At 44.3% G+C, this 27,140-nt stretch overlaps 2 protein-coding genes across 3 annotated transcripts in view; both read left to right on the top strand.

The window, feature by feature from the left end:
• The window catches only part of LOC128153911 (sodium/hydrogen exchanger 2-like), a 32,142-nt gene extending 28,497 nt beyond the window's left edge, over positions 1-3,645 (top strand). The window contains exon 12 of the mRNA XM_052813841.1: positions 779-3,645. Within this exon, the coding sequence (XP_052669801.1) occupies positions 779-915 (137 nt within the window). The 3' untranslated portion in view covers positions 916-3,645. The remainder of the gene's footprint in view (positions 1-778) is intronic.
• A 6,478-nt stretch (positions 3,646-10,123) lies between these two features.
• Positions 10,124-26,391, top strand: LOC128153927 (transmembrane protein 182-like). 2 transcript variants are annotated; one of them, XM_052813892.1, is made up of 5 exons: positions 10,135-10,593; positions 13,123-13,240; positions 15,312-15,410; positions 18,029-18,166; positions 26,001-26,391. In XM_052813892.1, exons 1-5 carry the CDS (start codon positions 10,441-10,443, stop codon positions 26,228-26,230), a joined length of 738 nt encoding a protein of 245 aa, XP_052669852.1. In that variant the 5' UTR covers positions 10,135-10,440; the 3' UTR covers positions 26,231-26,391. The 2 variants fall into 2 exon arrangements, with proteins under 2 accessions (XP_052669853.1, XP_052669852.1); XM_052813893.1 differs by lacking the exons at positions 18,029-18,166; positions 26,001-26,391 and adding an exon at positions 16,551-17,163 and having other exon boundaries at positions 10,124-10,593.
• The last annotated feature ends 749 nt before the right edge of the window (positions 26,392-27,140 follow it).

Raw genomic sequence — 27,140 nt, 5'->3', positions numbered from 1 at the left:
AAGAGCTGTAGAATAGCTGGCACTTTCTCTGCACAAAAGTATCTCAGTACAGGTTTGCAAGAGTAGATGGAAGGAACACAATCGTGTGGCATTCGTGTGTTCACAACATGGACATCTGCTAGGGATGTAGCTATTTTAATCCACAGTTTATTAGAAATAGTTTAAAAAAACCTAAAAAACCCAAAGAGTTTAAACTATGTTATTCCTGAAGAAAAATGTAAGTGTAAGCAGAGCAAAGTGATAAAATCAGTATTTTTGGCTGTTTTTTTTTTTTTTTGCCCCAGGGAAAATGTGAGCACAACAGCCCCTGACATACCCTGGCGACAGGGCTGAAGGACCTGAAGGGACTGTAACCCTTCCATCGTGATGCATGTACATCCCCCCAGAAAAATCACTTTATGTGGCAACATGAAATTATAGGTGTTCCAGCAGGACACCTGCATCTTGAAAAGCTGTTTTAAAGTAGTCACTGATAGGAATTTTTGTTCTGCAGAGTTGATGGTGGGGACTGACAAAAGAAGGATGATATTGATCCAGATAAGTAACATATTTCAAAGTACAAAATAGGGTTTAAATTGTCTTTTTTTTTTCTTTTTCTTCCATTGAAACACTCATCTTTTTGTCTTCTATTTTATCATTGAAAAGTGATCCTTGCAGTGGAATATCTCATCTCCAATGAGCAAATGGCCACCTCGGTAGCTCTCGGTATTTCTTCATTCCTGTTGACCCACAAAGGAGAACATTTCTCATACAAGTTGGTGTTTTTCTTCTCCCACAGTGGGGAATGCAGAAAAGGTTCGGGAAGTGGAACGGAACAGGTCGAAGTCGGTGTGTGTCATCCCACCGCCGCAGCCCAGCGGTACGGCCTGGGGTGAGAAGAAAGACGTGGAGAAAGAGCTGACTTTGGAGATGTAAAAGCACAAGTGATGCTGCTGGCTTCCCATCAGGGATATGATTCTGTTGCATGGATGGGTACTATACATGTAGATAATGTATATAAGATGCATACTGAAAAGGACAGCATGGACAGGGCAAAATATTCTGAGTGGTTTGCATCGAAATATGTGCTCTTATTGCACAATGCTGGTTTTTAATGGAACCAAGGGAAAAGATGCACAGCTGAGCACCTGCGATGCAAGGTAATATCTGAGAGAGAATTTCTAAGAAATGTCTAGGAAAAATTTGTTCACTCTGGGAAAATTGCTGAAACTCTCTACGACTGCAAGAAAGGATGTTTTAATAAGGTGAGATATTAGATCTTCTCATTAATCAGCAGGGATAGACTAAACAGCAGGGAGGATTTAGATTATATGTTAGGAAAAACTTTATAATCTCAAGAAGGATTTTATTAGGCGATGGACCATGCCACCAGGAAAGTCAACAGAAACAGCGAAAGATCTCTTATGCTCCTGAGGAACTGATGGGTCCTGACTATGGACATTAATCACGTGAAGTCCCAAGTTAAATTATATAGTTAAATAAGGCATTGTGTCTTACCAGAGGGACTGTCCCACACCTAGACACAGTTCTTCTAATGAAAACTTATTACAGCTGTGTTAAAAGGGGAAAATACATTCTCACTGATTTTTTTAAAAATTTTTTTAAGGAATGGTTCACCTTAAAAAATAAAACGGGGACGCTCCAAACCCAGTGGCGATACCAGATGAGCATGCCAGCCCTTAAATAGATGGGCAAGCCTTGTGCTGTGGCTGGTTGGTTGCAGCAAGCCTGCAAAGATTCTCTAAGCTGATCTCTGCTGCCGTAGCCGAGAGCTGCAGGGTCAGAGGAGGTTTGAACGCGTCGCCTTAGAAGACGTGGCAGGGAGAGGGACCCAAAACCTTGCTGCTGTGGAGTGCTTCTGCCAGGAAAGGTGTGATCCCCTTTGCAGAGCAGATGCAGGGAAACTCCAGGGATAGTACCTGAGGAAGACAGATATCTCCACATTTGGGTAATTTTCTTTGAAACTCCAGGTGTTCAAGCCTTCAAATTCTTGTCCTTAGCTTAACTTGATGGCGTAAGTTTTAGCATTGCAAACATCAACGTTTTTCTTTCTCTTCCCCTTCCTCTGCATTGAAGGATCCAAGAGTATTTAATCTCACCAAGTGGATCTTTCCAAAATCAAAATAAACAAAACTATAGGAATTTGCATACTCCCCTCCATGATATTTTTGGGCTTCCAGAGCCGATCATCTCCTGTGTGCAGAAAGACTCCGTTAGGAGACCACTGCCTGGTACACTGGGGCTTTCGCTTTAACGTAAAGACACAAAATTGCATGCGTTTGCTTTGCAATGCCATGGAGGTCTCATTTTCATTTGAACAAACTCCTTTACAGTGTCCTGATATGAGCTGATGTAGTCCATTTTGACTTGAAGGCCTCTCTTCACTGCCCCATCACTGGAAATCCACCTCACTGCAAATGAAAATTGGACCTTTAGCCTTATATGTGTATTTTGAGTGTGTATATACATATATGTACATATTTATTGATTTTAATATAAGTCCATCGTCGTCATCAGTTACTTTATTAAAATTTTTTTTGTCTCTTACTTTAACCCACCTTACGTGGGAGTCGTGGATTAGTCTACACTTTGTTTAGAAAACTGCCCATCTTTGAATATGTTGCAAAATACAACATACATGAATATGTTGTAATGTACTACGTTTCTCTTTCAATTAAATATGCTGTGTTATGAGATCGTCTAAGAGTTACGACCTCCTTGCATCTGCAACACGCTCGCGGTGACGTCAGCAGTAGCCGGTGACACGCGGAGGTGTCTCTCCGGGTGTCGTCGGTCCAGCGCAGCAAGCCTGGGAGATCTGCTTTGAACAGCGGCGCATTCAGCTCTGCCCTGTGCAACCCCTGCTCGGTGATCACAAGATCCCGAGCAAGGCAAGTGATTGTAACGAGTGAGAAAAATGGTCTGTTTATTGGCCTAAGCAATTGCATACAAGTGAGAGGGAAAAAAAAGACCTGAATCTGAAGGTCCTCGTCTATCTGGAGTTGAAATGTCTGCTGTTTACCTGCAGCTTAACGTCCACGGTGTTTAAAATTTCTCCTTAAGTTCTGCACAGTAAGTAGCTATAGAAAGATTTATTAAGACAAGTCCTTTTTATTCTGTAGCTGGAGAGCAAAAAGGAAAATAAATCAAGTTGCTTGCCAAGGAGTTTTTAATAATTTTTTTTTTTTTTTTTAATCAAGGATAAGAACTTTGTGAATCCCTTGGCCAATTCTTGCTTAGTGGTTGGTTGGTTTGTTTGTTTCTGCTTTTGTCCAAAATATCTGGATGTCTGTACCATCTTTGTCTTGTACAGCATCCTTCATGCTTCTGGGCATTGGGTACTTAAATAATGATCTTTTTTCTGTTTGAGTTTCCCATCATGTAAAATGAGTTCTCTGCAATATCGTTATGTGCTGCCAAGGACCTTATCAAACAGTGGCTGTTTTGACATGTGTAGATTTCTTTGTAATACTGTAGTAGGCAACAGAAATGGTTAGAAAAATCAGGACACTTCCAGAAAATTGAAGTGAAATTTTATCTGACGTGGAGAAAATTAAAAACCATTTTGCTTGCATTTTTTTTCAAAATTGTACATTTTCATCTCACTTTAGCACGACGAGAGACGTTTTGATGCCAGGGTCTCCCAGCTTCTAGCAATTCCAGATGTGGCTCGGCTCCAGGTGTGCGGCTGGGTGGCTCGCGGCTGCAGAGGCTGCTCCAGCCAGCCCTGCATCCCTGTGCACGTGCACCGCTGGATCCTGCACGGATCCCAGCCCATTAATCCCTTTCAACCTTGCTTTGCAGTGCTGGGACCGTAAATACCTCTCTGCTGTATTAACAATTTGCTTGAGCTGCAGAGAAGACAATATTCTGTGCAGTACATACTTTCCCAATGAGTCACTCTGCCCCAAATTTAACCTTGTAGATATTATGGATTTTTTCTTAAAGTTTCTTTACAAAATATAATAGCACAGCTAAAGCTTTCATGAAGTATTTTCCAGTTGCTTAGTGGCCAAGCCCTCTGACTAGTATGTATTTCAGCCCAGAATACCTTTGATAATCTTTGCCAGTATCCAGTGTTGGTGGTCTTAAAATTCTACAACCGAGTGGAAAACTGTTAAATGCTCAGGCTTCAGAGCATGCCTAATTAATTCTTTCCAGGGTTTTAGTCCTTTAAAAAGTGTTAAAAACATGGATTCGGTGTATCATTGAATATTGCATGGTTCTGTGGAAATAAATTGCATCAGTTTGATTCCTTTAGTAGTTCAGAGAGTTATTGCTCTGTGCTTACTCTGGAAGTTTACAGGAGTCTTTTGAAAGTTAAGGTTAAAATAGGCAAAAGTCGCTAATGATGGGCAGTAGCTCAATGGCAAAGTGAGAGCCCAAAAACTACATCAGAAAGGTCTGGGCACATAGCTCAAGCAGCCGCCTTTAAAAATCAGGCTGTAAATCTCCCTTGCACTCGCAACTCCAAAAAGCATTTGTGTTCAGCACGTGGACTTCTTTTTTATTTTTATTTTAACCAGAAAATCACACTTGTGTTTATTTTATTTCACGACTGCTTCAGGAGATTATAATGGCTTAATCCTGGAAAGTCCTGGCAATGCTTAAGAAGCAGGTGAGGCAAATCTGAGCTTTCTTCTCTCCTGACATCAAGTACTGGGGGGGTATTCAACCTTATAAGAAACATTAAGGATCTTTCAACATCCAGGCTTATGTGCTTCTTCCAAGAGACATACAGACGGGAGAGATGAAAGAGGAGCATGGGATGGAGATGAACTGGTGATTATAATTTTAATGCAGAATTAAAGGGGCAAATGCCAATATGGATATCTATTCCTCTCCCCTCCCTGTGCAGTTCATACTGGGGGGTTGCTTTTTGCAAAACCGTCCGGGGATGTTGGTGGCATTTCCAAGGCAAAGTTGGTAGCACTTGGGTAGCACTTGTCGTGGTCTGGATGGCTTTGCTCTCCTTCTTGGTTTCTTCTTGTTCTGAGATTTGTGGACACAATGATAAAGACAAAGACACAAGAGAGATATTCACCCCATCTACCTAAGGAAACACTACGTGGAACATCTTGCGGAGCATGAGAGATCGTCAGGGTAAGCTCCAACGCAAGAAGGTATGCAGATCGCCAAAAGGACTCGGGAAAGTCTCTGAAGGCAGCCCTGAAATCACACCTGTTTATAAAATTGCAAGAAATCCGCTGCTTTCAGCATGAGAGAGTGAAAATATGTTGACCTATCTACATAATATATAATTTTTCTGTAAGCATGGATCAAAACATGAAAAATAATGATAGCTCAGACCATGCTGATGGAGTCTTTGATCAGTCAAAAGGTAAAACACTAATTCTGTGAAAAATCTGAGCTGACTAGCCACAGGTCCTTGCTAAAGTATATATGTTTTGGAGATTCACAATTTCACTTTAAAAGCTAAGGGGGGAAAAAAAAAAATCATCAGGGTTAATTAGGAAAAAAAGGTCACTAAAATGCCTAGGATACAACCTCCCTTTCCTTACACGTAGGTCCTAGGGCTGTCTGTGGTGGTACCCTTGTTCGACCTCTCTAGATAAAAGGAGCCTGAAGGCAGCTCCCCGCTGGCACCAGAAGAGGTAAGGGGGGAAAAGGGAAGGTCGTTTTCCGTGGTAATTGGTGTCTCTTCTGCACGGGTCGTGGTGGTGGTCATTTAATACACCTTTAGTGTAGCACTCCAGAGATCCCAACGCAAGCTACAAAGGACAACCACTATCATTACTGGTTTCTATAGGCTTAGACGGTGTGGCAGGCTGTTACTTTTTTGTTGGTTGGTTTGGTTTTTTTAGGATGGGGGTTCTAAACCTGTAGCTATAGTGCTCCAGGGGTGTTATATTAACTAAGGCACCGGCTAGTGATGAGAGGAGGCTGTAGACTGGTTTGGGATGATTTCTCCCCTCCATGGTTTCCCCCCACTGCCAAATACCTGCCTTCGGGCTGGGGAGGCAGGCAGAGGAGCTCCTGGTCTGCCCAGCACCTATATATAAGGTAGCCTGCTTGACATGCAAAGAGTTGCTTTGTAGGAGGACACAAGCGTGGTCCTGATAGTTGTTCAGGCCAACCAAGAGCTGCATCACCTTCTGGAGGTGCCTCTCGGACCTCATGCTGAGGGGTGGGATGGACTGGGCAGAGCATCTGCGGGACCTGCGGCCAGTGTCGGGGCCAGGGCTTGCTGTTCCGGGCTGGGAAATAATTTATTTCCTTCTCTAAATTAAAGACCATCTCTACTGAAAGAGTAAAATCAGGGCTCCTTGAGCCCTGGGTGAGGCTGTGAGGGATGGAGAGTGAAATCCCGTTATGTTAGGGAAATTGAAAATCTACTATAGATTCCAGGATTTATTCTACAGTATTTTTGTATAATAAAAGCCCTTTTATTCTTGTTTTCTCCCCCTATCCTACAACATGTTGCAAATGCACAAAGGGTTATGGAGCTCATGCTGGGCAGATACTGGGCCATCCTTATGGCCCCACTGTGCTTGCTTTATGGCCTCCCAATAACAAGTGCTGGATGTTGGATGTTAATAATGCGGCCCCACGTCTGCAATCTGACCCCCAACGCTCTACACATTCCCACACAGAGTTCAGATGCAAAGGCAACATCATAAAGCAGCCCAGGAAATGATAAGATGAAAAAATATGGATGAGTTGATCACAATTTTAAAAATATTTTATTAGAAATTTTACATCAATTTACATATTAAGTAATTGCTTTCATTCTTTGATAGACATCAAAAGGTGTTTTGCCCTCCAGAATGGAACTTTTTCTTTGAAAATGCTGAAATGAAACACTCAAAATGAAGAAATGCCCTTCTTAACATTTTTCCAGAGGTACTCACTCACCCCAGCCCTTCCTCAAAAATTATTTGGTTTTTAAACCCCACATTTTCTTATTAGTTCATCAGAAAATCCCCAGCCCTTTCTAACTGTGGAGGAAGAGAGGGGGGCTGGAATGATTTATTGGTGGCTTTCTTGCCGTTTCTTCTTTCCTTCTTCTTTTTCTTTTCTTCTAGTATGTGTGTGTCCTGTCTATTAACAAGGCTGTCTGTTGCATTGTATAAAATCTATATGAACAAAACGCTTGCACAAAAGAAAACCAAAAAACTAATTTACACTTTGAAACCAGAACGGGTCTGAATCTTATAATTAATAAAGATGTTTTTTCTGAGGAGTAAAGGAACTATTACTCTTATGACAAAAACATTCCTATTATAAAAATTTTAATTTTATCTACTTTTTTCCTCAAGCACAAGGGAAATAGAGAAGCAAGGGGGGTGCAGAAGTTAGGTGAACCCTGGCTGAGCGAGTTTGCTCCTCTGGTAGCCCCCACAACCTGCTGGTGTGAGGAACCAGCACCTTCTGGGCTGGCTGGTTGCAATGGGGTTGATGTCTAATGAAAGAAAATAATCAAGCTGAATGGAAGGAAACAGAAGGGGGCTGTAGCCCCATCACATGCATTAGCTGTCCCCAGTAAGCCTGGGTGCTCCCACTGCGTGCTGCTGGAGCGTCTGCCCCATCCCCGCAGCTGCCGGTGCCCCGGGCACGGTCTCATTGTCCATCATGTCCAGGAATTTTTCAGATCCTAATGGTGATGGGCACGTGCGTGGGGGTGTGCCAAGGAGAAGGGAAAGCTCATGGCATGGAGAAGCGTTTTGACCTTGCAAACTCAATTCCTATTCTGCAGCCTAAGAATTTGGAAAATGTTTGGCTGGGCACATAGCAGCCGGTGAGGAGCCAAGGCTGGGCACCAGCAATGCTCTGCCTCAGCCACGCAGGCGTTTTTGTGCCAATGGGACTGAGAATTGCTGAGGACACCTTCCAAATGGCAAACAGCGCTAACTTGTGAATACGCATTAGCATAAATACAGCAATGCCAGATACAGCTGACTAAAAAGCACACACATAAATGTGGAAGCGTGCATTAATCCCTTTTTTTTAAAATATACAAGTGCCCACTTTGCATTTTAATTTTATGCAATTGCAATGCAATCTGCAAAAAAAGTCCTCACTTCTGGTGTGCAAACCCTTGTCTTCACCGAGCTCCTTCAAGCATTGCCAAAGCTCCTCCGTCAGTCGTGTTCAGCTTTGAGATATAGATCACAAGAGTAGATGGCAACCGATTTTCCTTGTTACTTCAGACAGGTTTAACCAGTATTACGTGTTAGTTAAATGGCAACTGATTGAAATTACACGTATTGAAGATTATTTAGGTGATAGATACGTTGCACTTTGTATTTAATTAATAATTTTATGTTCAATACGAAGAAGTCATCTAATTGCAGTAATCATTGCCTGCTAAGTAACCAGATGACTGCGAGATGGGTATGTTATTGTGGTTCAAAACTATGGAAAAAGAGTGGATGGGCTGGAAGGGGTTTAATATGTGTAGGAATGGGACGAGTGGAGGTGTAGCGAGGGTTGACCACAAGCACCTACGTGCAAACCCATTGCAGGAGCAGGGATTGCTTCCAGTGGAGATGGCAACTGAACACGGGAGAGTGAGTAAGTGGCTGAGGAGGAATGGTGCATGTTTATTCATGCAGAATTAGAGGGCTGAGGAGGGCTCGTTTCCCAGGCGGCACTGCCGAGACCGCGCGGGAGGAGTGGAGCTGCTCGTTGCTCCCCCACGGGCACGCCAAGGGTTTTCGGTGGGAGGCTGTATTGTGTCAGAATGATTTCTCTTCTCCCTTAGCTGACTAAATAGGTTGCTTGGAAGAAAAGAGATGGTTAAGCAGGCTGGAGACATGATGTATATTTTCACCTCCCTGAAAACGGCCTTTGTACTGCAGCTCTCCCATCAGGTACGTGTCCACTGCTCTTTGTTTGAAGGCCACGCAATGACATCTCTACCTGCCGAGAGCAGCGTTCAGCCCTGCCGTGGGGACTTCCATCTCGTTATACTAACGTCAGAAGGCATTCTTCCATTTTAGCGACCAACCAAGATGTAAACCTAACCTTTGAGACAACCTGCTGGCCCTATAAGAACAATGCGGAGGATAGAATAAATTATTATAATTTAAAGCCTATTGTGCTCATAGAAGAAGAGTGAGCATATTCATCAGCCCATATGCCTCAACAGTTGGCTAGAAGGGTAGTCAAAATTTTACCCAACCCTCTCCAGTTTCCCTAACCAGTGTGCAGTTTCTCTGAGATACCCATATGTTCACAGTTAACTTTAACTATTAAATTGATTTGGAAATTAATTTGGCAACAAAAAATCCCATAGGATAAGGAAGTCAACAGCTTCATCTATCCCCCTTTTTAGAACAGGTCATGACTTAGGCTAAGGTTAGAAAGTCAGAACTTGAAATTTTTGCTGTAATTTAAATTTCCTCCCCCAGCCTCCTGGCATGTCACAAGAATATAGTTACTGCCCTACAGAAATTATAATTCTCCTAGTCTGGCATCCCGTTCCTGGCAGTGATCTACAGCAGATGCTCCAGCAGAAGACAAAAACATTACCAACCAAATGGCAATGAAATTCCATGCGGGAATGTCCTCGTCCCAATGAGACACTTCTTCCACAGCAGGCTCGGGCAGTGGGAGGGGTATGGATGCTATATAGTCTGCTCTTCTGTGGCAGGAGAGAGAACATCTTTCTACAGCTGCATAGCAAGATGTTCTAGGTATATTGGTATGTACACCTGATTTTAATGCTCCTTGCCTAGTTAGATGGCGACCTGCCTGATTTGAACGTGTTTGCACGGGTTGATTGCATCACTTCTGATAGCACCAAGATATTTAAGATATCACCAATGTTTTAATGTTATTGCTTGGATCTCTGGGGTTACTTTGTGTGAAAGCTGCATTAGTGTTTTGTTCAGAGGGAGCAGGAGCTGAAGGAGACGCATATTCCAGAAGTGCCACTTCTATACCACACGTGCGAGGACACGGCTAAAGGTACCTCACAGCAATGGCTGTGGAAACCGCAGACTCCGCGACACGGTATAGATCTTCGAGTTCAGATCTGCTCGAGCCACGCACAGCCTCTCTGCTAATCTCGTGCACAAACGGGGTTTTAAAAACTCTCCAGTGTCCGGGGCAGTTCTGCATCGTTATGGTTAACGGTTATTCATGACCTACAGCCGCTGCCCGACTGGCTGAGGCTAAGGGCTCTCTGCAGCGCTCTTCTGAAATGAACAGCCATGTGTTTATTTGGAAATCTTCCTGCTCTGTCTCAATAGCTATTTGTCATGTTCCTTAATACCACAGCTGTTTGGTTACGCCAGGTCATCTGCTTTTATTAGTCCTGTTCCTACCACCCACTGAAACTCACACCAGCCAGCAGCAGATTCTTATCCGTGTCCAAAAATAGCACTTCTCTCGTCTCCCTCTTCCAGTGATCCTGGAAACTTCAGTGGTTTTCTTCTTTTCTGATTTCCAATTCTGCTGCCTACCTGCTGCCCCATGAAGGCTGGAGTAGCCGCCCTCACAGCCGGGATCCTCGGTGGCACCGGCGTGTTGCTCTTTCTCATCGCTTTCGGGACGGATTACTGGCTTCTAGCTATGGAGACCTGCGGCGTCTTCGAGAGTGGGAATAGCACTCTGCGGACCGGGGAGGTAAACTCTGACATCTTGTCTTACTTCGGAAGAATCGCCTAATTTAAATAATTTAAAATTTTAATCATTGTAAGTGGCCCGCTAATGTCAAATGTCAGTCTGAGCTAACTTTAAAATCCAAGCCAGCTTTTCCATAGTATTTAGCATTTTGACTGGAGTAAAGTGCGTCTAGGAAACATTAAGACAGCATCTCTGTAATCTGGCAGATATGAACAGTAGGGAATGAAAAGCAAAAATGTAAGAGCTTTACTTGTTGACAGCATTTGCTTTTAAAGACAAAAGATATATCCTGATATTTGCCATTAAATGATTTCTCCCTCTGTAGTTTCTTCATTTAAAAATAGCTCATACGTGTAGGACTTGGCAATCATTTACATCTGAAGTGATATGACTACAGCACAGACAGAAAACAAAAGCGAACATCAAATGTAGAACAGAGTAGACAAGAGTGCCTGCCCATCTAACAAGAAAAGGCCTATATATTTTAAAATTAAGATTTTTATAGGATTTTAGTTAGCAGGAAATGTAATTTTCAGAGGACAATTTGGTATTTTAGTGCTAACTGCTGGTATCACTTGTTTATAGATTCTTTCGAAAGTTTGATTTTAGCTGCACTTGCTATTGTCTAACTCTTCAATGAACTAACAACCAGATCAGTTCCTTGAGCCACCCACTCTTCAAAAATGTTTTTGTGCCGATCAATGTGTGGTTTCAATTACAAAATGACAGGAAGATCCTTGTTGTGTGCAGACTTTTTGTTACTTTAAAGTTCAATCCAATTAGGTTTGATTTTTTTCTGGTGTGGTGAGTCACACTGGGTAAGCATCATGATGCCAGCAAGAAATATTTTCTTTCATTTCAGAATCCCATAATCAAATGTAGGACACTGTTCGCTTGAGTCATGTTTCCAAATGACATTCTCTGTTGAAAAGAAAAAATTATGATAGAAAAACTGCCTGGCAGAAGACACTGTCTTTACTGTTTAAAGCAGCGCAGTAAAGCCCCGGAGATGGCAGAGAGTCACGGACAGAGGACTGCCGCTCGTTTTTTGTGCACTTGGGAAATGGCAATGTTAATTGTTTCAGATTTTCGTTTGTGCTCTTGTCTTTTAAAGTGGAGAGACTAGAGACGTTGCACTGCACGACATGAATAAGCATCTCAAGCATTTAAGATACACTCTTGGCCAAGTGTTAGTGTGCCTGTCACTAAGGCAGAGCGACTTCAAAAGCACCAGGCAGAAATAGGAACTGCTCTTACTCTTTCCTCTAAGCTATTTTATTTCTATTTCAGACACCGTTTCTATTATTTCTATTTCAGTTACCGGTTGTGTACAATGGGCTGTGTTTTTACCTTCTCTGCCCTTTCTTAAACTGGCAAATCCTGTCCCTTACAGATAAGGATGGTCTTGAGTATCTGCCAAACAGCGATTAAATGTGCTGTAGGTGCACTAAGTCAGCAGCCATCCGGCTGATGAAGTTTGAGGGTTGCCTGTTACCATTGTCATAGTTACTATTTTATCCTGAAAGTAAAAGGAGAATCAGGTCAGAGCTCTGGAAAGCAGTCATAACCTGATGCATAAAAACTTTGAGGCGAGGGAAATATCTTTTAGCACCTCCCTGTTGAGTCCCATCTCCTTTCTCTAGTTCACAGGACTGTATGGAGTTTCTCCGTCCTCCACAAAATGTAGTTTTGTAGCAGTCACATCTCCTTTACCAAACTGTATGTGCTAAAGATAAAATTGACTTTGGCTGTAGTTTTAATAAGTTTTTTGGTAAATAGTCCATGACTCAGCTTTGCAATATCCTCCCTTCTGGAAAGACCTAAACCTTGTGCTGGTGGGTCTGGTCTGGGGGTTGAAACAGACTCACGAAAAAGGAAAAATTGTCAACATCCCTATCGCCATCTATGAGAAGACTGGTGCGGGCAGAATAATGTGTGTCTCGTGTAAATTTAGCATAACTTCTACCAGGCTCAACAGAGGGAGAGAAAGAAGGAAACCTTTGGGCTGGTGATTGGAAGAGGCTTACTGGGAGCATTAGAGTTGGGCTGTCTTCTGGGGTTAAGCCAGACCTTACATGGGTCCTGCAGACTAGCGAAGACATCTGAACTGTTGCATTGGGTCACACCTAAAATTGCTTACCCGGTAATCAGCTTGCTTCTTACTGGTTACAACAGCAATAACATTTACTGAAGGAAACTGTTTAAGAAGTAGAATACACCCAGAATGCTCTGCTCCCTGACATACCCATCCAGCTCTAGCAACCAGTGGTTTAAAGATATTAGAAAAAGAAGAAACTGTTCTGTGAAGGTCTGCAGGGCAATTTGTTATCAGAACATTTTGTAGCTGTGATACGGCAGAAAGCCAAGGACAGCAGCTGCCTCTGTGTTCCCCAACCCCTCCAAAACCAACTCAAACGACAACAAATGAAAACCCCAACAAAAAATGAAAGCAACAACTGTCTAAGCAGACAATACATGCTTTCCACCACGATCATCCCTGTATCAGCTTGGGCTTTCATTCCTCCACAGGCTGAAATGCAGACAGAGGTCAGGAAGGAGATCCTCACTTTCCATCATGAGGGCTTCTTCTGGAGGTGCTGGTTCTTTGGCGAGGGCCACCGAGAGACCATCTGGACCTTCTGGTACAGTGAGTACGATGCCACCGCACCATATCCACAGCACTCGCTCACGATTGAACTGCAAACAAGCACAAGAAGGGCTCCCAGAGATGGAGACAGTTGTCTTTATTTCATTTTTTTTTTTCATTCTCATTGTCTCTCAGTCAAAAGCAAATTTGGCTTCTGTGCTCTTTTGTTTTGGCTTGGATTTTGCTCTCAGGGGGTTGTTCACAGAAATGTAGGAACACTTGATGCCGTTTATCACCTACAAAGTCTTATGGAGTGGTGGCTTGCACCAGCAAGGACAACTCTCCCCCCCATACCTCTTGATGTTTGTAGTCAGCTAAGGTCTGCTAAATTTGAGCCCATGCCTTTCCTGGCCATTAGCATCACTCTTCTGTCAGTGTTTTAAGCCATCAGGGTGCTGAGCATTCCCACCTTCCACTGATTTCAGGGTGGCAAAGGCTGGACACGCATGCGTGTGGTCTCACTGGGTGCTCAGGACCTCTAGCAGTGGGCAGTGGTGGACCCTGGAGAGCCATAACCATGTGTGTTTATGCTCTTAAGCACACAAGGCCTTTATTTGAAGATCTTGCCTGGTTTGCTTTTTAAGGTCATTGAAATTACACGTGTGAATAAACAGAGATGGATGCAAAATAATTTTTTTTTCTGAAAGCACATTCACTCTTCAGAAAAAAATTGAAGGAGAAGGTGAAACCTGTTCTGAGACACCAGTTGGTGCTGACTGGTGGCCCACGTGCAGTGAAGTGTGGGGTCTTGGCCCAGTGAACCAGGTGCTCCCACGAGAAAGAGCAAAGGAGTGAAACCATCCCACAACACGCCTGGCACCAGCCCTGCCGGTGGCTGAGCCAGCAACCAGCTCTCCCGCATTAGTTCACAGTGGGTAATTAGAGGACAGCTTTTCCCTGGGATACCACAGCCCTAGAGAAGTATTGGGGGTAAAAAAAAAAAAAAAAAAAAAAAATATATATTTTAAAATAAGTTTTGCAAAGGTTTTAAACACTGCAAAAGCCTTGACCCCGTGCTTGCTAGTGCTTCGGTCTGCTCAAGGATGCTTACGTGCCTGTGGAGAGGCGTGATCGCCTCATAGGGCATTTAGCTGCAAATAATGCAGGTTCCCACCATAAATTTACTCTGCAGTGATTAAAATTTCAGATGACTTTGCTGTCCTCCAGCACCTGACCTGTGTTTCCTGTAAAATCTTGCAGGAACGGTTACTGCCACCATTCAACTGAACAAAGTGAGATTTTTCACACAGGAATTTTTTGATAAAAAAGGACAGGCTTGAGAGAGGGAGTTTGCTATCTAATTACATTATATGGAAATACATGATATAATACAATGTCACCTGAAGTAAAATAACTCTTTCTGATAACTGGCAAATTTGTATTACTTCTTTAGGTATTTATTATAATAGGATTGATCATGGCAAATTAATTTGCTGCTCTCATGGATGTAATAATTAATTCAATAGGTATTCCATAGTCAATTTAGCATGAACTAATGTCCACCTATTATAAAGTGGTCCTTTGAGCTGGGGAACATATTTAAATAAGTGGCCAATCATTAATTAATTCATTTAACATTCATTCTATTACCGTTAATCATGATAAGCCTCGGTGGTATTAATATTGATGGGGCACTTCCATTCTAATTGTGCTTTCCCTTCTCACAAACTGGAGGTCTTGTAAGGTAGCTTGTCTGGTACCCAAATACCTTTGCCCCTTCCAGGCGGTCTGACACGTTTTCTGGAGGAAAGCAGCAATGGGAATATTTACACCGATTTCAGTTGCTCCATCTTTCCTGATTTATGTTCACCTCAGACTCAGGTTATGAAGATGACAAGATGTACAAGTAGCAGTCTCAGATCCCGTTATATCTCTCCTCTTTCATCATTCTTCTTTTTCTTTTACTTTTTTCTTTCTAATGGGGATTTACAGTCCTTCTTCAATCCCAGCCTTCTGATTTCAGTGAGGGTTTTGTAGCTTTTGCAGAATAATACATTGCCATCTGAATACCGTAACCGTGATTTTGCAAAAAACAGAGGCAAACGGGGATTCTTTTGTTGTTCTCTTTCAGCCAGCCAAGCCCACCCCAAGTTCTGCATGCATGGCTACCTCTTTCCCATGCCCATTGCTCTTGGACCTTTCCCCCATCCTTCCTACGACACAACCGCAGGTGGGTTTCTTTCCTCCTCCCCCAGCAGCTCCTTTCCCAAGTGATCGGGCAGAGATTTATGACGTGTGTCAGCGCTGCGGTTCTCCCATTGTAAATGCACGTGGCCAAGCACGACCAAGACTTTTGGAAAGCTCCTTTTAGTTGGCTGCCCCAAGCCGTGAGCACACGGAGATGTTCTCCCATGTCTACTCTCCTCCAGAGCCAGCCATGCCTGGCCATGAGCCGTGCACCCTCCCGTTGGGTGCTCAGCACCTATTCCTATGAGCAAGGGAGGGTGCTAAATCCGCTCTCTCCCACCTCCTCGCTCGCTGGGAGGAGTTGGAGGCAAAGGGCTTCAGCCCCATGGCCAAATCCAGACCCTGCGGGCAAGCAAGTAAAAATAATTTCTCCTGGGCTGTAGGCTTGTGGCAGCTCAGTGCTGACTCGTTCCCAGCGTCTGGCTTCCTGGGAGAGCTCTGGTGTTGATTTGTTGCAAGACAAAATAAACAAGCACTGGAAAATCAGTTAAGACCAAATTGTTAGAAGATCCACGTAAGTGACTGGCTTATTTTTAATACACAGAATACGACACAGTTGGAGAGCTCTCCTTTCAACTGGTTCCCTTTTTATTTATGTTTCTCTGTATTTTCAGAGTTCTTTAATGAATCAGCTGCTGTTAGGAATTTTAATTTGCTAAATTGATGGCAGCAGCTAGAATTAATTCAATGATCTTTTTTGAAATGAATTGATTTCTTTAAATAGTGTGCATCACTCTGCCTTGCCTCCGGGGATCCAGGGCAGGCATACTGCACAAACAAACATCTTGACCTTTTCCTTAGCCTTTAGCAGTACCTTTTTTTATTTTTATTTTTTTTATGAAAAATTAATTAAAAAAAAAAATTGTCAGTAGGAGCATGTGAGGGAGAGCAGCTAGTTTCTTTTGCTCTGCTGTGCAGGATTCCTGCCTCGGGGAACACGCTGTAGTGTAAAATGGATACGAGGGACCTGTCAACGGTAGAAGGAGGAGCCCGTTGCAGGCTGTGTGCAGCAAGCACACGGGTTAAGCGGTGGGATTTTTTCTGCTTAGGAGAGACAGGCATGACGTCTAGTTTCTGAATGATCTTGCTGATAAACACGCTATTTTTTCCGTACTAAATAAAGGGCGCTGGAGGCATCTGTCCCTGCCTGTCAGCCCTTGCTATGAAATGCTCTTCAGCTGCCTCTCAGAAATGCCCGTTGGGATGGATCCCGGGAAGGTGGGGATGGATCCCGGGAAGGTGGGGATGGATTCTGGGAAGGTGTCGGCGAGGGGCTCGGCGCAGGGGCTGCACCCTGGGGTGCTGGGGGGCTCTGCCTGGAGGCTCCCGGCACCCACCCCGCTATGATCCCCGGGGAGATGAAGATGTCTCAGCACCCACATTTAGGGCAGTGGGAGCATCGGGCTCCTCTGCTGCACCAACCCCGCATTTGGACATCTGCAGAGAGCAGACGCTTCTGTCGTTAACACTCATTTTATTTCAAACCAGTCCATCTTCATATGCAAATGATGACAAAACAGGAGGCTGTCCAAGAAGAGGGGTCCTCCAGCTATTACTTGCTCCAGAGATAATTCTGCCTTATCTGCATCCTCTTAGGCTCCCTGAGAGAAACGGGTGACGGGAGGTTAAACATGAAAATGAATTCTGTGGTTTTGGAGAGTTCAAGATACTTATCTCTCCCTAAGTGGCTCTCCTGACAAAATGGTTTCAAATGAGTAAAACGCATCTTTTCTGTATCATTTTTCTTTCAAGTGTGAATCTTTTCAGCGTTACCCACTTGCTCGTGCTTGGCTTAAATCTCTCTAACCAGTGCTTCAGAAAAACAACAGGCAGAGTGAGATGCAGTGGCCTGAGGGGGTCAGATAAATCAGGGGATCGGGGAGCCGGGTATCAGAGGGTCTCTGCCTGAAGACCACCACCTTTGGCCAAGGTTTATGGCTGTGACTGGAGGAGACTTGGCTACTGGGAGACTGAAATTAGTGGGCTACGTCCCATCCCCTGGGATGTGATGGATGCAAACTTGCTCGGCTCTGGCTGGCGTGGTTGCGTGAAGTCACGGCAAACCCCCCAAATTCAGAGGATGAGGAGGCAGCTGTTCTCTTACTTGGAGTCAAGCAAGGCCATTAATGGGGGAAACCATGAGCTCCCGTTTTCCCTGCAGTCCTGCTAACAAAACCAGTCTTTATTTTAAACCAGGAACCTGGCAGCTTCCGTAAGCGTTAATTAAAATTGGACAAAGATCTCTCCTAATGTTGCAATTTTCTTTCCTTTCTTGCCAAGCTCTTCCATCCCCCACAGGCACAGCTAAGCACGCCATCCTTTACTCTCACCCCCTTTTGTGGCGTGCTTCCCTGGCAAACCCTTCCAACCCCTTGTCCTCGTTCCAATCCCATTACGTAGGGCGTGACATTCAACCTGAACTTGCACCACTTCCAGGCACATCGCACCCATGCCGCGGCAGGGCGTTAGCAAAGCACGAGCTCCAGCTCTGCCTAGCGCAGGTTATTGCTTTTACCATTGCCGAAGCGGGAGTTAAGCCTGGGCTGAAGAAAACCCCTTTTCCTCTCCTTTCCCCTGACTTTCCTCTTTTTGGCCGCGCAGTGTACAGAGGATTCTGGACGGCGTTCATCGTGCTGGCCGTCGCCGCCGGGCTGGTGGGAGGGCTGCTGCTGGTGTGTGGCGTGCCCTTCGTCAGCCCCCGATCCTACAAAGTCGGAGGCGGATTCCTCCTCGCCTCGGGTAAGCGGCGGTAACGGGATACGGCCGGGGCGGGAATGCAGCGGCCGTGCTCCGCTTCGTGCGTGCAGGGGAAGGGGAGGCAGCCAGGGATGAGGCACTGCTGGGGGGAGATGGGGGCTCTGATGGGAGCTGCGCTGACTTGGGGTAGATGATTTCCCTCTTCCCCCGCTGGAATGAAACCTCTGTGCTCAGTCAAGCTTTAGCAAGATAGGCCTTAGTCCTAGAGAGGCTGGAATTTGGGAAAAATACTTTTTTTTGTTGTTCTACTTTTCTATGCAACCCAGAGGAACAGAGCCTTTTACTTTAGTAAAGTCCGTAGCCGCGTTAAGCCTGGGCAGCAATTAGCCACGCTCCGTTCCCCTAAGTCAGTCTTTGCATTTGGGCATCTCCTGCCTCTGCTGTTAACATCTGGTAGAGCTGGAAACCCACTGAGCAATGAAAGGCATACCCAGCCATTCAAAATGGGAGGGCTGGCTTAATAAAATCTGAAAAGATAAAGCAGTGGCACAGCAGGAAAATGAATTAAAAATAGGCATTTATTCATTATTCCTACTGCCATTACAAATGATTCCACTGAATTATCACTTGGGCTTTTTCCTTTGCTGCATTTGAGAAGGAATAACTGGCTTAACTAGTAGAAATACTTGATTTATAACAGTGACTTGAACTCAGAAAAAAGCTTTTTTGCAACTCAAGCAGCTAAAGGCTGGAGCTCCACTGAGCCATGCCAAGTGAAGGACTTCATTATGAAGTCAGGCCTTTCTCTAAAAAAACCACTGCTTAATTATGGATCCTGCACCAGGTCCTGCTTCCTCATACATGGCATGAATCAAACATGAGCCAGTGTCTTTGCTCCCAGTTTGGGCTCTGAGTGTGTCCAATTTTAGGGGGGGCTAAAAACATTCATGAAAATATTTTACAAGAAAGGTCCCAACATTGGCCTTGGAGGAACTCCACCTAAACTCCTTCCAATCTTGCTGTGCCCTGCTATCATTACCTTTTATTCTTCCCCCCCCTTATTTAGCTTCCTATCCATTTTACAGCTCCTTTCCTAATTTCTGTCTCCTCCAGATGTAGTAATAATTAACCACGTGACACCAGCTGAGCTGCTTGTTAAAATGAAGCTAGATGACATCTATCTATTTGTCTAAAAAAATCTGGAAGCCACTAAATCAACTTGGCCCTACCTGCCTCCGCTAATTCGCTTGGCATTTTGTCCAATTTTCCATTTGTCTCCAGGTCTTCAGTTATTGAAGTGAGGGTGGCAAGCCTGTGGGTATCTGCTTTTTTGTGTCTTATATAGTGTAACAGATGCTTAATATTTCTAAGGGCAAATTTCATGTGGTTTTACACACATGATTTTCTTTTGGGAATGCAAGACCGCTTGCTATCAGATCTCCATCAGGTACCAATGCCTTCTACTGAGTAGTGTCGGCCACTTGATGTGTGTGCATTGAAGTCATCTCTTCTTGTGAGACTAGTGCCGAATATTTGAATCCTCTTAGATGTGACACTCTGGCTACCTCAGTTAAAGCCCTTCCTCTTCAAAACACTCAACTTCCAGCCCAAATGGAAAAACTGAGATCAGTCACCTTGTGATGCTGGCCAGATAAGTAAAATATCACACAGAAAAGGATGTCGAGTAATATTGAATCACCGTATTCATTTTTTTTTCATTGTTGTTGCACTTTATTTGACTACTTCTTGATTAAAAAAGCTGGGGCATAGAATGTGACACTTTTTAGAAGAGCTGATTATGCATCACATAAACCTCTTGGCATTAGACAAAGATGCTGCTATTTAAATTGAAGTTTGTATTAATGCAGTTTCAATCTGAACAGCAATCATTGTTATTAACTGTCATTAGGAGGAACGAGTTCAGCTGGAAGAGACTTCCTGCCATATTTTCAACCTAACTGATAGCTAGGAGAATTCAATAGTATTTCAGCATTTTCAGCAAAGTTTGCTTAGAGTTTCAGCTAATCCTTTTTTTGGGGGGGTATCCTGAACTCAGACCTCTGGATCCTGCTTGACACTGGCTTCCTGATGGATTTGGGTTGCATCCTTCCATGGTTATTTTCTCGCTATCACTTCTAAAAATACTCTGCATAATTGCACTAAGCAGTAGGAACAATAGATTTAACACAGCTTCAACTCCCTAGCCGTCCCTTTCCTTCAGATAGCGGGATGTGGAGAGACGACGCAGGAGAAAGCGCGTCTTGTCTTCTAATCATGGCCTGAGGGTCAGTGTTAATTAACCTCCCTTGCAGAAATGATCTCTCCTTGAGGAAGTGTGAAAACGCTGGCAATTTGTTGAGCGGGAACGTGGTCCAGCGGACGGATGGGGAGATGGGGCACCACGGCTGCAAGATGCCCCGGCCTCTCAGGGCATCCTTTATATGCAACTTTATTCTGTCCATAAACTCCCTCTGCCCCTTTCGGTAGCAGCCCATGCTGAGGTCCTGAATCACACACAGCCGTGGCTAATCATTGCAAAATGATGCAACGTTTGCCACCAAAAGGCTCTGAAGGTATTATCGGTGCAAATGCACTCCCAAGCGCGTTTATGGATAACCAGCCTGACGCGATCTTAGGAGTTACGTGTGCCCCTCTGTCACCGGGGGGTAATTCAACGCCTAAGGGTGAAGATTGTTATCGCTCGATTAGATCCCTTTGGGTTTCCTCTCCGAGATGCCTTTTATTTACTGTACTTTCAAGAGAACAAACCTGACTGCCGGCTACCATAACAAATGTAGTGCTCGGTGGGTGGCATTTCTGAGAGCCCTCTCAAAGGACCGGAGCCATCCCCTTTGATTTCATCTGCTGGGCAACTCGAGACATACAGCCCGAGCCCATCTGACATTTGCTGCTGTTTGCATTTGCACATCTCCTGCCCCAGCTGAGCAGTTATCCTTGCCAGCCAGCTCCCAAACCCACCCGAACTGCACGAGCAAATAGCCAGCGTGCTTTCGTTCTAACATTTGCCATCTCAGACTTAGCTCCAGTGCTTGCGCGGGGGAGGCAGATACTGCCTGGTGACTAATTGTCCCTTTGTTTCAACAGTCAGATGACAATATGATTAATTATCACTACAATGTCACGGAGAGGGCTGGGTGAATGCTGCACTGCAGCTTCTGGAAACTGAATTGCTGGGACAACGTCGCTTGTGCTCCTCGGTTTTCTGTGTTTCCTTTGGGCATTTTAGAGACCAAGCTTAGAAGTGAGCACAGGCTTCATCCAGACCTGGGGCAATTACTGAGCTTGCTGTGCTGCCCTAATACATTCGGACCAGCCGCATAGCTGTAGGCTTAAGTGAAAAAACGACCTGAGCTCTACCTGGTGGCTTGCTCAGGGGTGAGGAGGCTGCTCCGGAGGGAACGCACAGGCAAAGCGTGAGCGTACGGTGAGTTTTCAAAGCAAGCAATAAGGATGGGTGTCCCAGGTAATGTTAAGCAACCTAAAGAGCAGCTTGTTATCAGCTTGCCTTACACTGGAAAGCACAGATACATGATGAACCGTGTACAGGCTAGACTTCTTCCAGCCGCTGTGGTCCCGGTGCTGTTTCTCCGGCATCCCCACTTGTACGGCACGCACGGGTGTGCTCACACTGTCCCGCAGCCGCAGGATCCCTATGGCGGTGGGCCATTTCCAGCCGGCAAAGGCACCACAAAGCTTCTCCTGCGCGTTCAGAGCCGCGTCGTGGTCCTGTGAGAGGAGCACAGCGTGTGCTCAGACCGAGCTGGTCTTCAGTGTGAGCTGACTGTGTTAAAAAAAAGGCAGCTTTGCCAGTCCTATGAGTTAAAGTGCTGAATTTTGTGCTAAGATTCCTCTTCCCAAATCAAGCGTCTCCATTTTGGCAATCTCAGGCTCCTCGCATGCAGTAAAGGCTGACGGTTATGGAAGGGCAGCTGAAGGTCACCCCTCCCTTTCCTCATTATTAACATCCTTAGGAGGCAACTAGTGAGAAAGGTGAAGGAACCAAAGTTCATTAGTCTCGTAATTAGCAGATTACACAAAAGTTCAGTAGCTTCCGCAGAATAAGAGTTAAAGATTGAGTTCACTCACCTGTCCCTACAATTAGCAGCTGTAAAGGTGTCACAAGGATATAAAGTGAGAGAAAGAAAAAGAATTTACTCACAAGGAAGGTGCAGCCCTCCTGGGAGGGGGAGATGGAGTGCCAGGGTTCATTGTCCTGCAGTTAGCAGTGTACGAAGGAGAAAGATTTAATACCCCACTTCAATTTTCTTGCAATTAGCCCCTCCCCAGAAGATGCCGTTGACCTCATCAGCATTGAGATGGAGTTTCGCAGTTAATTTTTTCCATGCCATCCTAATGAACAGAGGCAAAGAGGAAAGGGAGAGAAAGGAGGAGATCTCTTGGGTAATTTTCCAGTGGTAGAAACCACAGGGATCCTGAGAAAAGCGTGGGGATGGTCTGGTTTGATGAGATCTTCACTTACACTTACCCAAACTCAACACATGTCCTGTGTCTCAGGTGCGTGTGCCAACGCCAGGCTCATTTCTTGGGCAGAAAACTAATTTTTTTTCAGTTTTTCATTTTGCTGCTCAAGGCAGGAATAAATCTGTGTCTGTACATAAAAAGCCATTTGGGGCTGACAGGAAACAAAGATGTCTTTCCGCTGTGGCTGACACTAAAAGCCCCAAAAAGGAGGTCGTAAAGTGAGACCTGTTCAAAAGATGAAAAATCCAAATTAAATTAACATTTTAAAACAAAAATGCAAAATGTTTACTTTGGTAATATGGGAGTGAAAGATCCTGATATTCTCATTATGAGAAGTCTACTAATGTCTAAAAGCATGACAAATTCTAGGCAGTTTCATGAATACTCGTGATGATTGTTCCAAGTAAGCATTTTTTTGCTGAACAGTTTTCAGTGAGCTGCCCTTTCTGCGCTTCCACCGTCCTTCTTTGGCTGCACCTGCCCTTTTGATTTTCTTTTCTCGCTGAGGAGATGGTGTAAATCCCAGGGACTCCTCGCCACTCAGCTGTAATTATTCCAGGGAAGAAGGCTGCTTACTTTACATTTTCTTGTCATTTTTCCCAGAGTGTGAAAATGTTCTTAATTTAGATGCCGTGGCCGTGCCATCACCTCCAGTACCTGTTTAATAAATCCTTCCATACCGAGACCTGGCGCTTCTCCCGGGGCGAGGGGAAGGACCGTTTCCCCACCCTTAGCTCCCGGCGAGCTCGGGGACGGTGCCACCCGCTCACGGGGCTTCCCCGCACCCTCCTCGGTAAGAACTGGTAGGTTTTAATCTGATTTCTTCACTAAATGAGGCTTAGGCCATCTAAATTGTCCTGGGACAATTCAATGCAAACCCCCTGGTTATTTAAAGAAAAGTAGGAGAATTCAAAAGTACACTAAAGTACCTGTGTCCTCTGTCCCGCCGGGGCTACATTTTTTATTTGCGTCTCTTACGGTAGGTATTATAAGTTAATGAGATAGAAATTGATCTTTAAAAGAGCACTTTTCAAGGTTCAGTTGCTATCTAATTAATTTAATTTTAAATTACATCAGTAATAAAGACTTAATTGCCTTCTTATCAATATATTGTATTTTGTAAAGGACATGTGACTATTTAAACATGCAATCGTTTTCTTATAGTAGAATAATTGGTATTTTAAGCATACAACTATCATATTAAGTGTAAAATATTTATTTGTGCACTTAATTTCAAGTGGTATCAAAATCTGAATGAACATGCAAATGTTACAACAGCTGCTGTTTAACTCCTAGCCTGCCTCTCCAGCAAACAGAAGAACTTTCCGATGTAAGGGAGAACAGTTTGAAATAACAGCACATGGTGATGTAAAGTCTATTCATACGGGTACACCAATTTTTAGTTATTAAGAAAGATTCAATTTGCAGTCTTAGGGTATAGGAGGCAGTTTAATAGACATGACAGCTTACGATGGGTAGCTTCAACTTCTATATAACACATCATAGCAAAGACTTTGAACCCTTTCTACCTTCACATAAGTCTCATTTTTGGCTACAAGATGTGAGGCGGAGGTTTGTAGCAGCAGATGTGCTTATATCCACGATGAGCAGAAACACAGTTAAACACTGACATGTTTTCTCTGACCGAGGGTTCAGTAACCACCATTGCTAAGCAGATATATCAGTGTCAAGCTTTACCTGCTTCCATGGGAGCTGGATTTTGTAGTGTACAAGCTACCAGGAAGAATAATTAAATATAGTACAAACTACCTTTGATTTAAAAATTGCAAGGGGAGAAATTAAATCCAGCAGAAGGCACAACACATCCACAGAACTGTGTGGTAACTTGTCAACTAAATTAATAGCAAACTCTTCACTTCTACTATAAAAATATTATAATCTGTGATGTATTTCTTTCATATATATGTGTGTATGTGCATACATCTATATGTTATACAGCACCATTTAAAAATAGCAAGCTTCTAGCTGTGAAGTAGCAACATCAGATATTACTGAAGTGCTTTCAGATCTGTCATCGCACCGCCACTATTTAATTTTAATACACGTTGACTTGAAAATGCACTGTATATATCCTTTAATGTGACACAGTAAATAATATTGGGGCCACACTAGTTTTTTGTCATCTGCTTCAGAAGTGGGGGGGGCTAGACCTCCAGCCTCTGACCACCACCACTTTGTGAATTATGGGGAAAGGAGGTTCCTATTATGGCACCGAAACCCCCAAACCCCCCGGGGGCTGCGCCAGGTCCGGGAGGTGCCTGTTGGCCACGTGCTGTTCAGATGTGACCGAGCTCTTCCTGCAAACGCTGACCTTCGATGGGTACGCATCTGGAAATAGGAGATTGGAAAGTCCCACGGGAGATCTGCTATTTGGGTCACAGGCATCCTGCGAGGCTCGGGAGGCTCCGGGGAGAGCGGACCCTCTCTAAGCGAGACGCTGACCTTGCACTTGCTGCTCAGGCTTGAGTGTGGCCTCAGCCCTCCTCCCGTCTGGCTCCGGGGGAGGGCAAAGGGGGTCTCATTTGCCAATAAAAAGACTTTCTAGCCTCGTGGTATAAGCTGTTTATTAGTCTTTTTATTATTCTGTTATTTAGTAGCCCAGCTGAGATTACCATCTCATGGCTACATGCCTTTTCCACTCTATTATGTGTTATTTCTCTGCAAAATAGGATCATCTATAATCCTTGCCATGTGTTTTAATACTCGGTTGCAAAGCTCAGTTTAAGGAAGGGTAACACAAGACGTGAAGGGGAACTGCCACGAGCTGCAGCAGCCTCTCGGCGTCTGCGTGGGCTCTGCTTGTGCAGATTTTGATGCTGGATAACGCTTACCATCAGCAGGACTGATCCCTGTATCTTTGCATTTCTGGTGGAAATTGGATCTGACGCTACTTGGAAGGGTAGATAGAAAAAAGTAAAAAGTACGTCTTAGTCTTCCCTTCTCCCTCATCTCAGACAAATTTAAAATAAAAAAGGCAAACCAACCCACCTTTAAGACAGGAATGCAGAACTAGCCTCATGCCGATCCCTGCTGTGAACATCAGCTGTGGTCGTGATGGTTTCTCCGTGGCCGTATCCAGCTGTAGGAGAGCCCTGGGTAGTGCCGGCGGTCACAGCACGAGGTGTCAGTGCGGCTGGGCAGGAGCTGGTCGCGGTGGTGGGGGTCTCTCCCACGGCGAGTGGGCTTGGCTTTCAGGGGAACCTGCAATGTCATGAATAATAATTCTGCACCACTAAGCTTCGATGCAAAGGACCTGCAAGAATAAATGGAAATCTGTTGCGATCTTTTCTTGGAAATCTGATGGGATGTGTTTCGTGTGCGGAGAATAACTCATCTTTGTCTCTCTTTCCAGGAGGCTTATTTCTCCTGCTCATATTTCTCTTCGTGATCTGGAAGGAGTTTGCCGCTGATTTTCAGAAGTACATCCTTCTGGAGAGAAGTGAGAAGTGCCTGGACGACGTACCCGTGCATGCGTATTACGGGTGGTCGTTCATGTTCGCCGCAGCCGGGGTGCCCTTGGTTTTACTTTCCGGACTCCTCTTCTACCTGATCGGCAGAGACATCATGAAGTCCCTGGAGTAAGACAAATTTGGAGAAGGTCTTTGAGAAAATTGGTGATGCTCCTTGTAATGAAACATACACAAGTTTTGAGGACTAGATCATTTTTGTAGCTATAATTGTCAGCATAGGTGCATGATTACTCTCACTCTTACATGGAGGCAGGGATGGAGCACTGAGCGTCCAAACCCAGCCCCAGCTGAACATCCAGCTTCAGCATTTCCACACTTCGGAGAAATTTAGAGGTGTTTATGGGTTTTGCATGAGTTTCCTCTGCAGCCCAAGGAAGAGCCTTCGCTGTGAAAAGCAGCTCCCCCGGCTGTCAGCGGAGCCCCACATCCATATTCAGCAGAGCTGGAGTTTTATGGTGTTCCCAGCATCCTTGTTTCTTGTAAAAGGTAATCGAATCTGGCTGCGACGGTGTACGCTATAATGTCTATTTCTGAAAAGCAATTAAGGATGATTTTTTTTTTTTAGCTTGCTCTAATTGACGTCAAAGGACAACCACTTTAATGGGATGTCGGGAAACGTGAGAAACTTTTTTTCATTAAAAGCCCTGATTCTGAAGATGCAAATGTACCTGGACCTAACCTAACTTTCAATAAGTGAATAAACCAATTCATGTGGCTGAAATTAATTCTGAATTAATTAGTATTTCTTTACAGCACCACATTACTCTGCATTTAATATTTTCCCTGGACGCAGTGTTATGGGGATTCTTGAGCCAAAAACTAAAAGATGGTCAGAGTTGGGGGACAGGGAGGGGAACAAAAGCACTATTATTTTTTATTTTGTTTGTTATGGTAGACCATGGGACCCTGTTGTATTCTATACACATAGCACACAAAAAGACAAATTATATACCGTTTAGATACTTTTAAATTCTTGCAATTGCTCAGGTATATGTTGTCTGACAGATTACAGCGGTCCCACT

Source organism: Harpia harpyja, chromosome 18 (assembly GCF_026419915.1).
Source record: "Harpia harpyja isolate bHarHar1 chromosome 18, bHarHar1 primary haplotype, whole genome shotgun sequence".
Taxonomy (NCBI): Eukaryota; Metazoa; Chordata; class Aves; order Accipitriformes; family Accipitridae; genus Harpia; species Harpia harpyja.
Note: the sequence above shows the minus strand (reverse complement) of the source record. Positions and strands in the feature narration are given on the sequence as shown.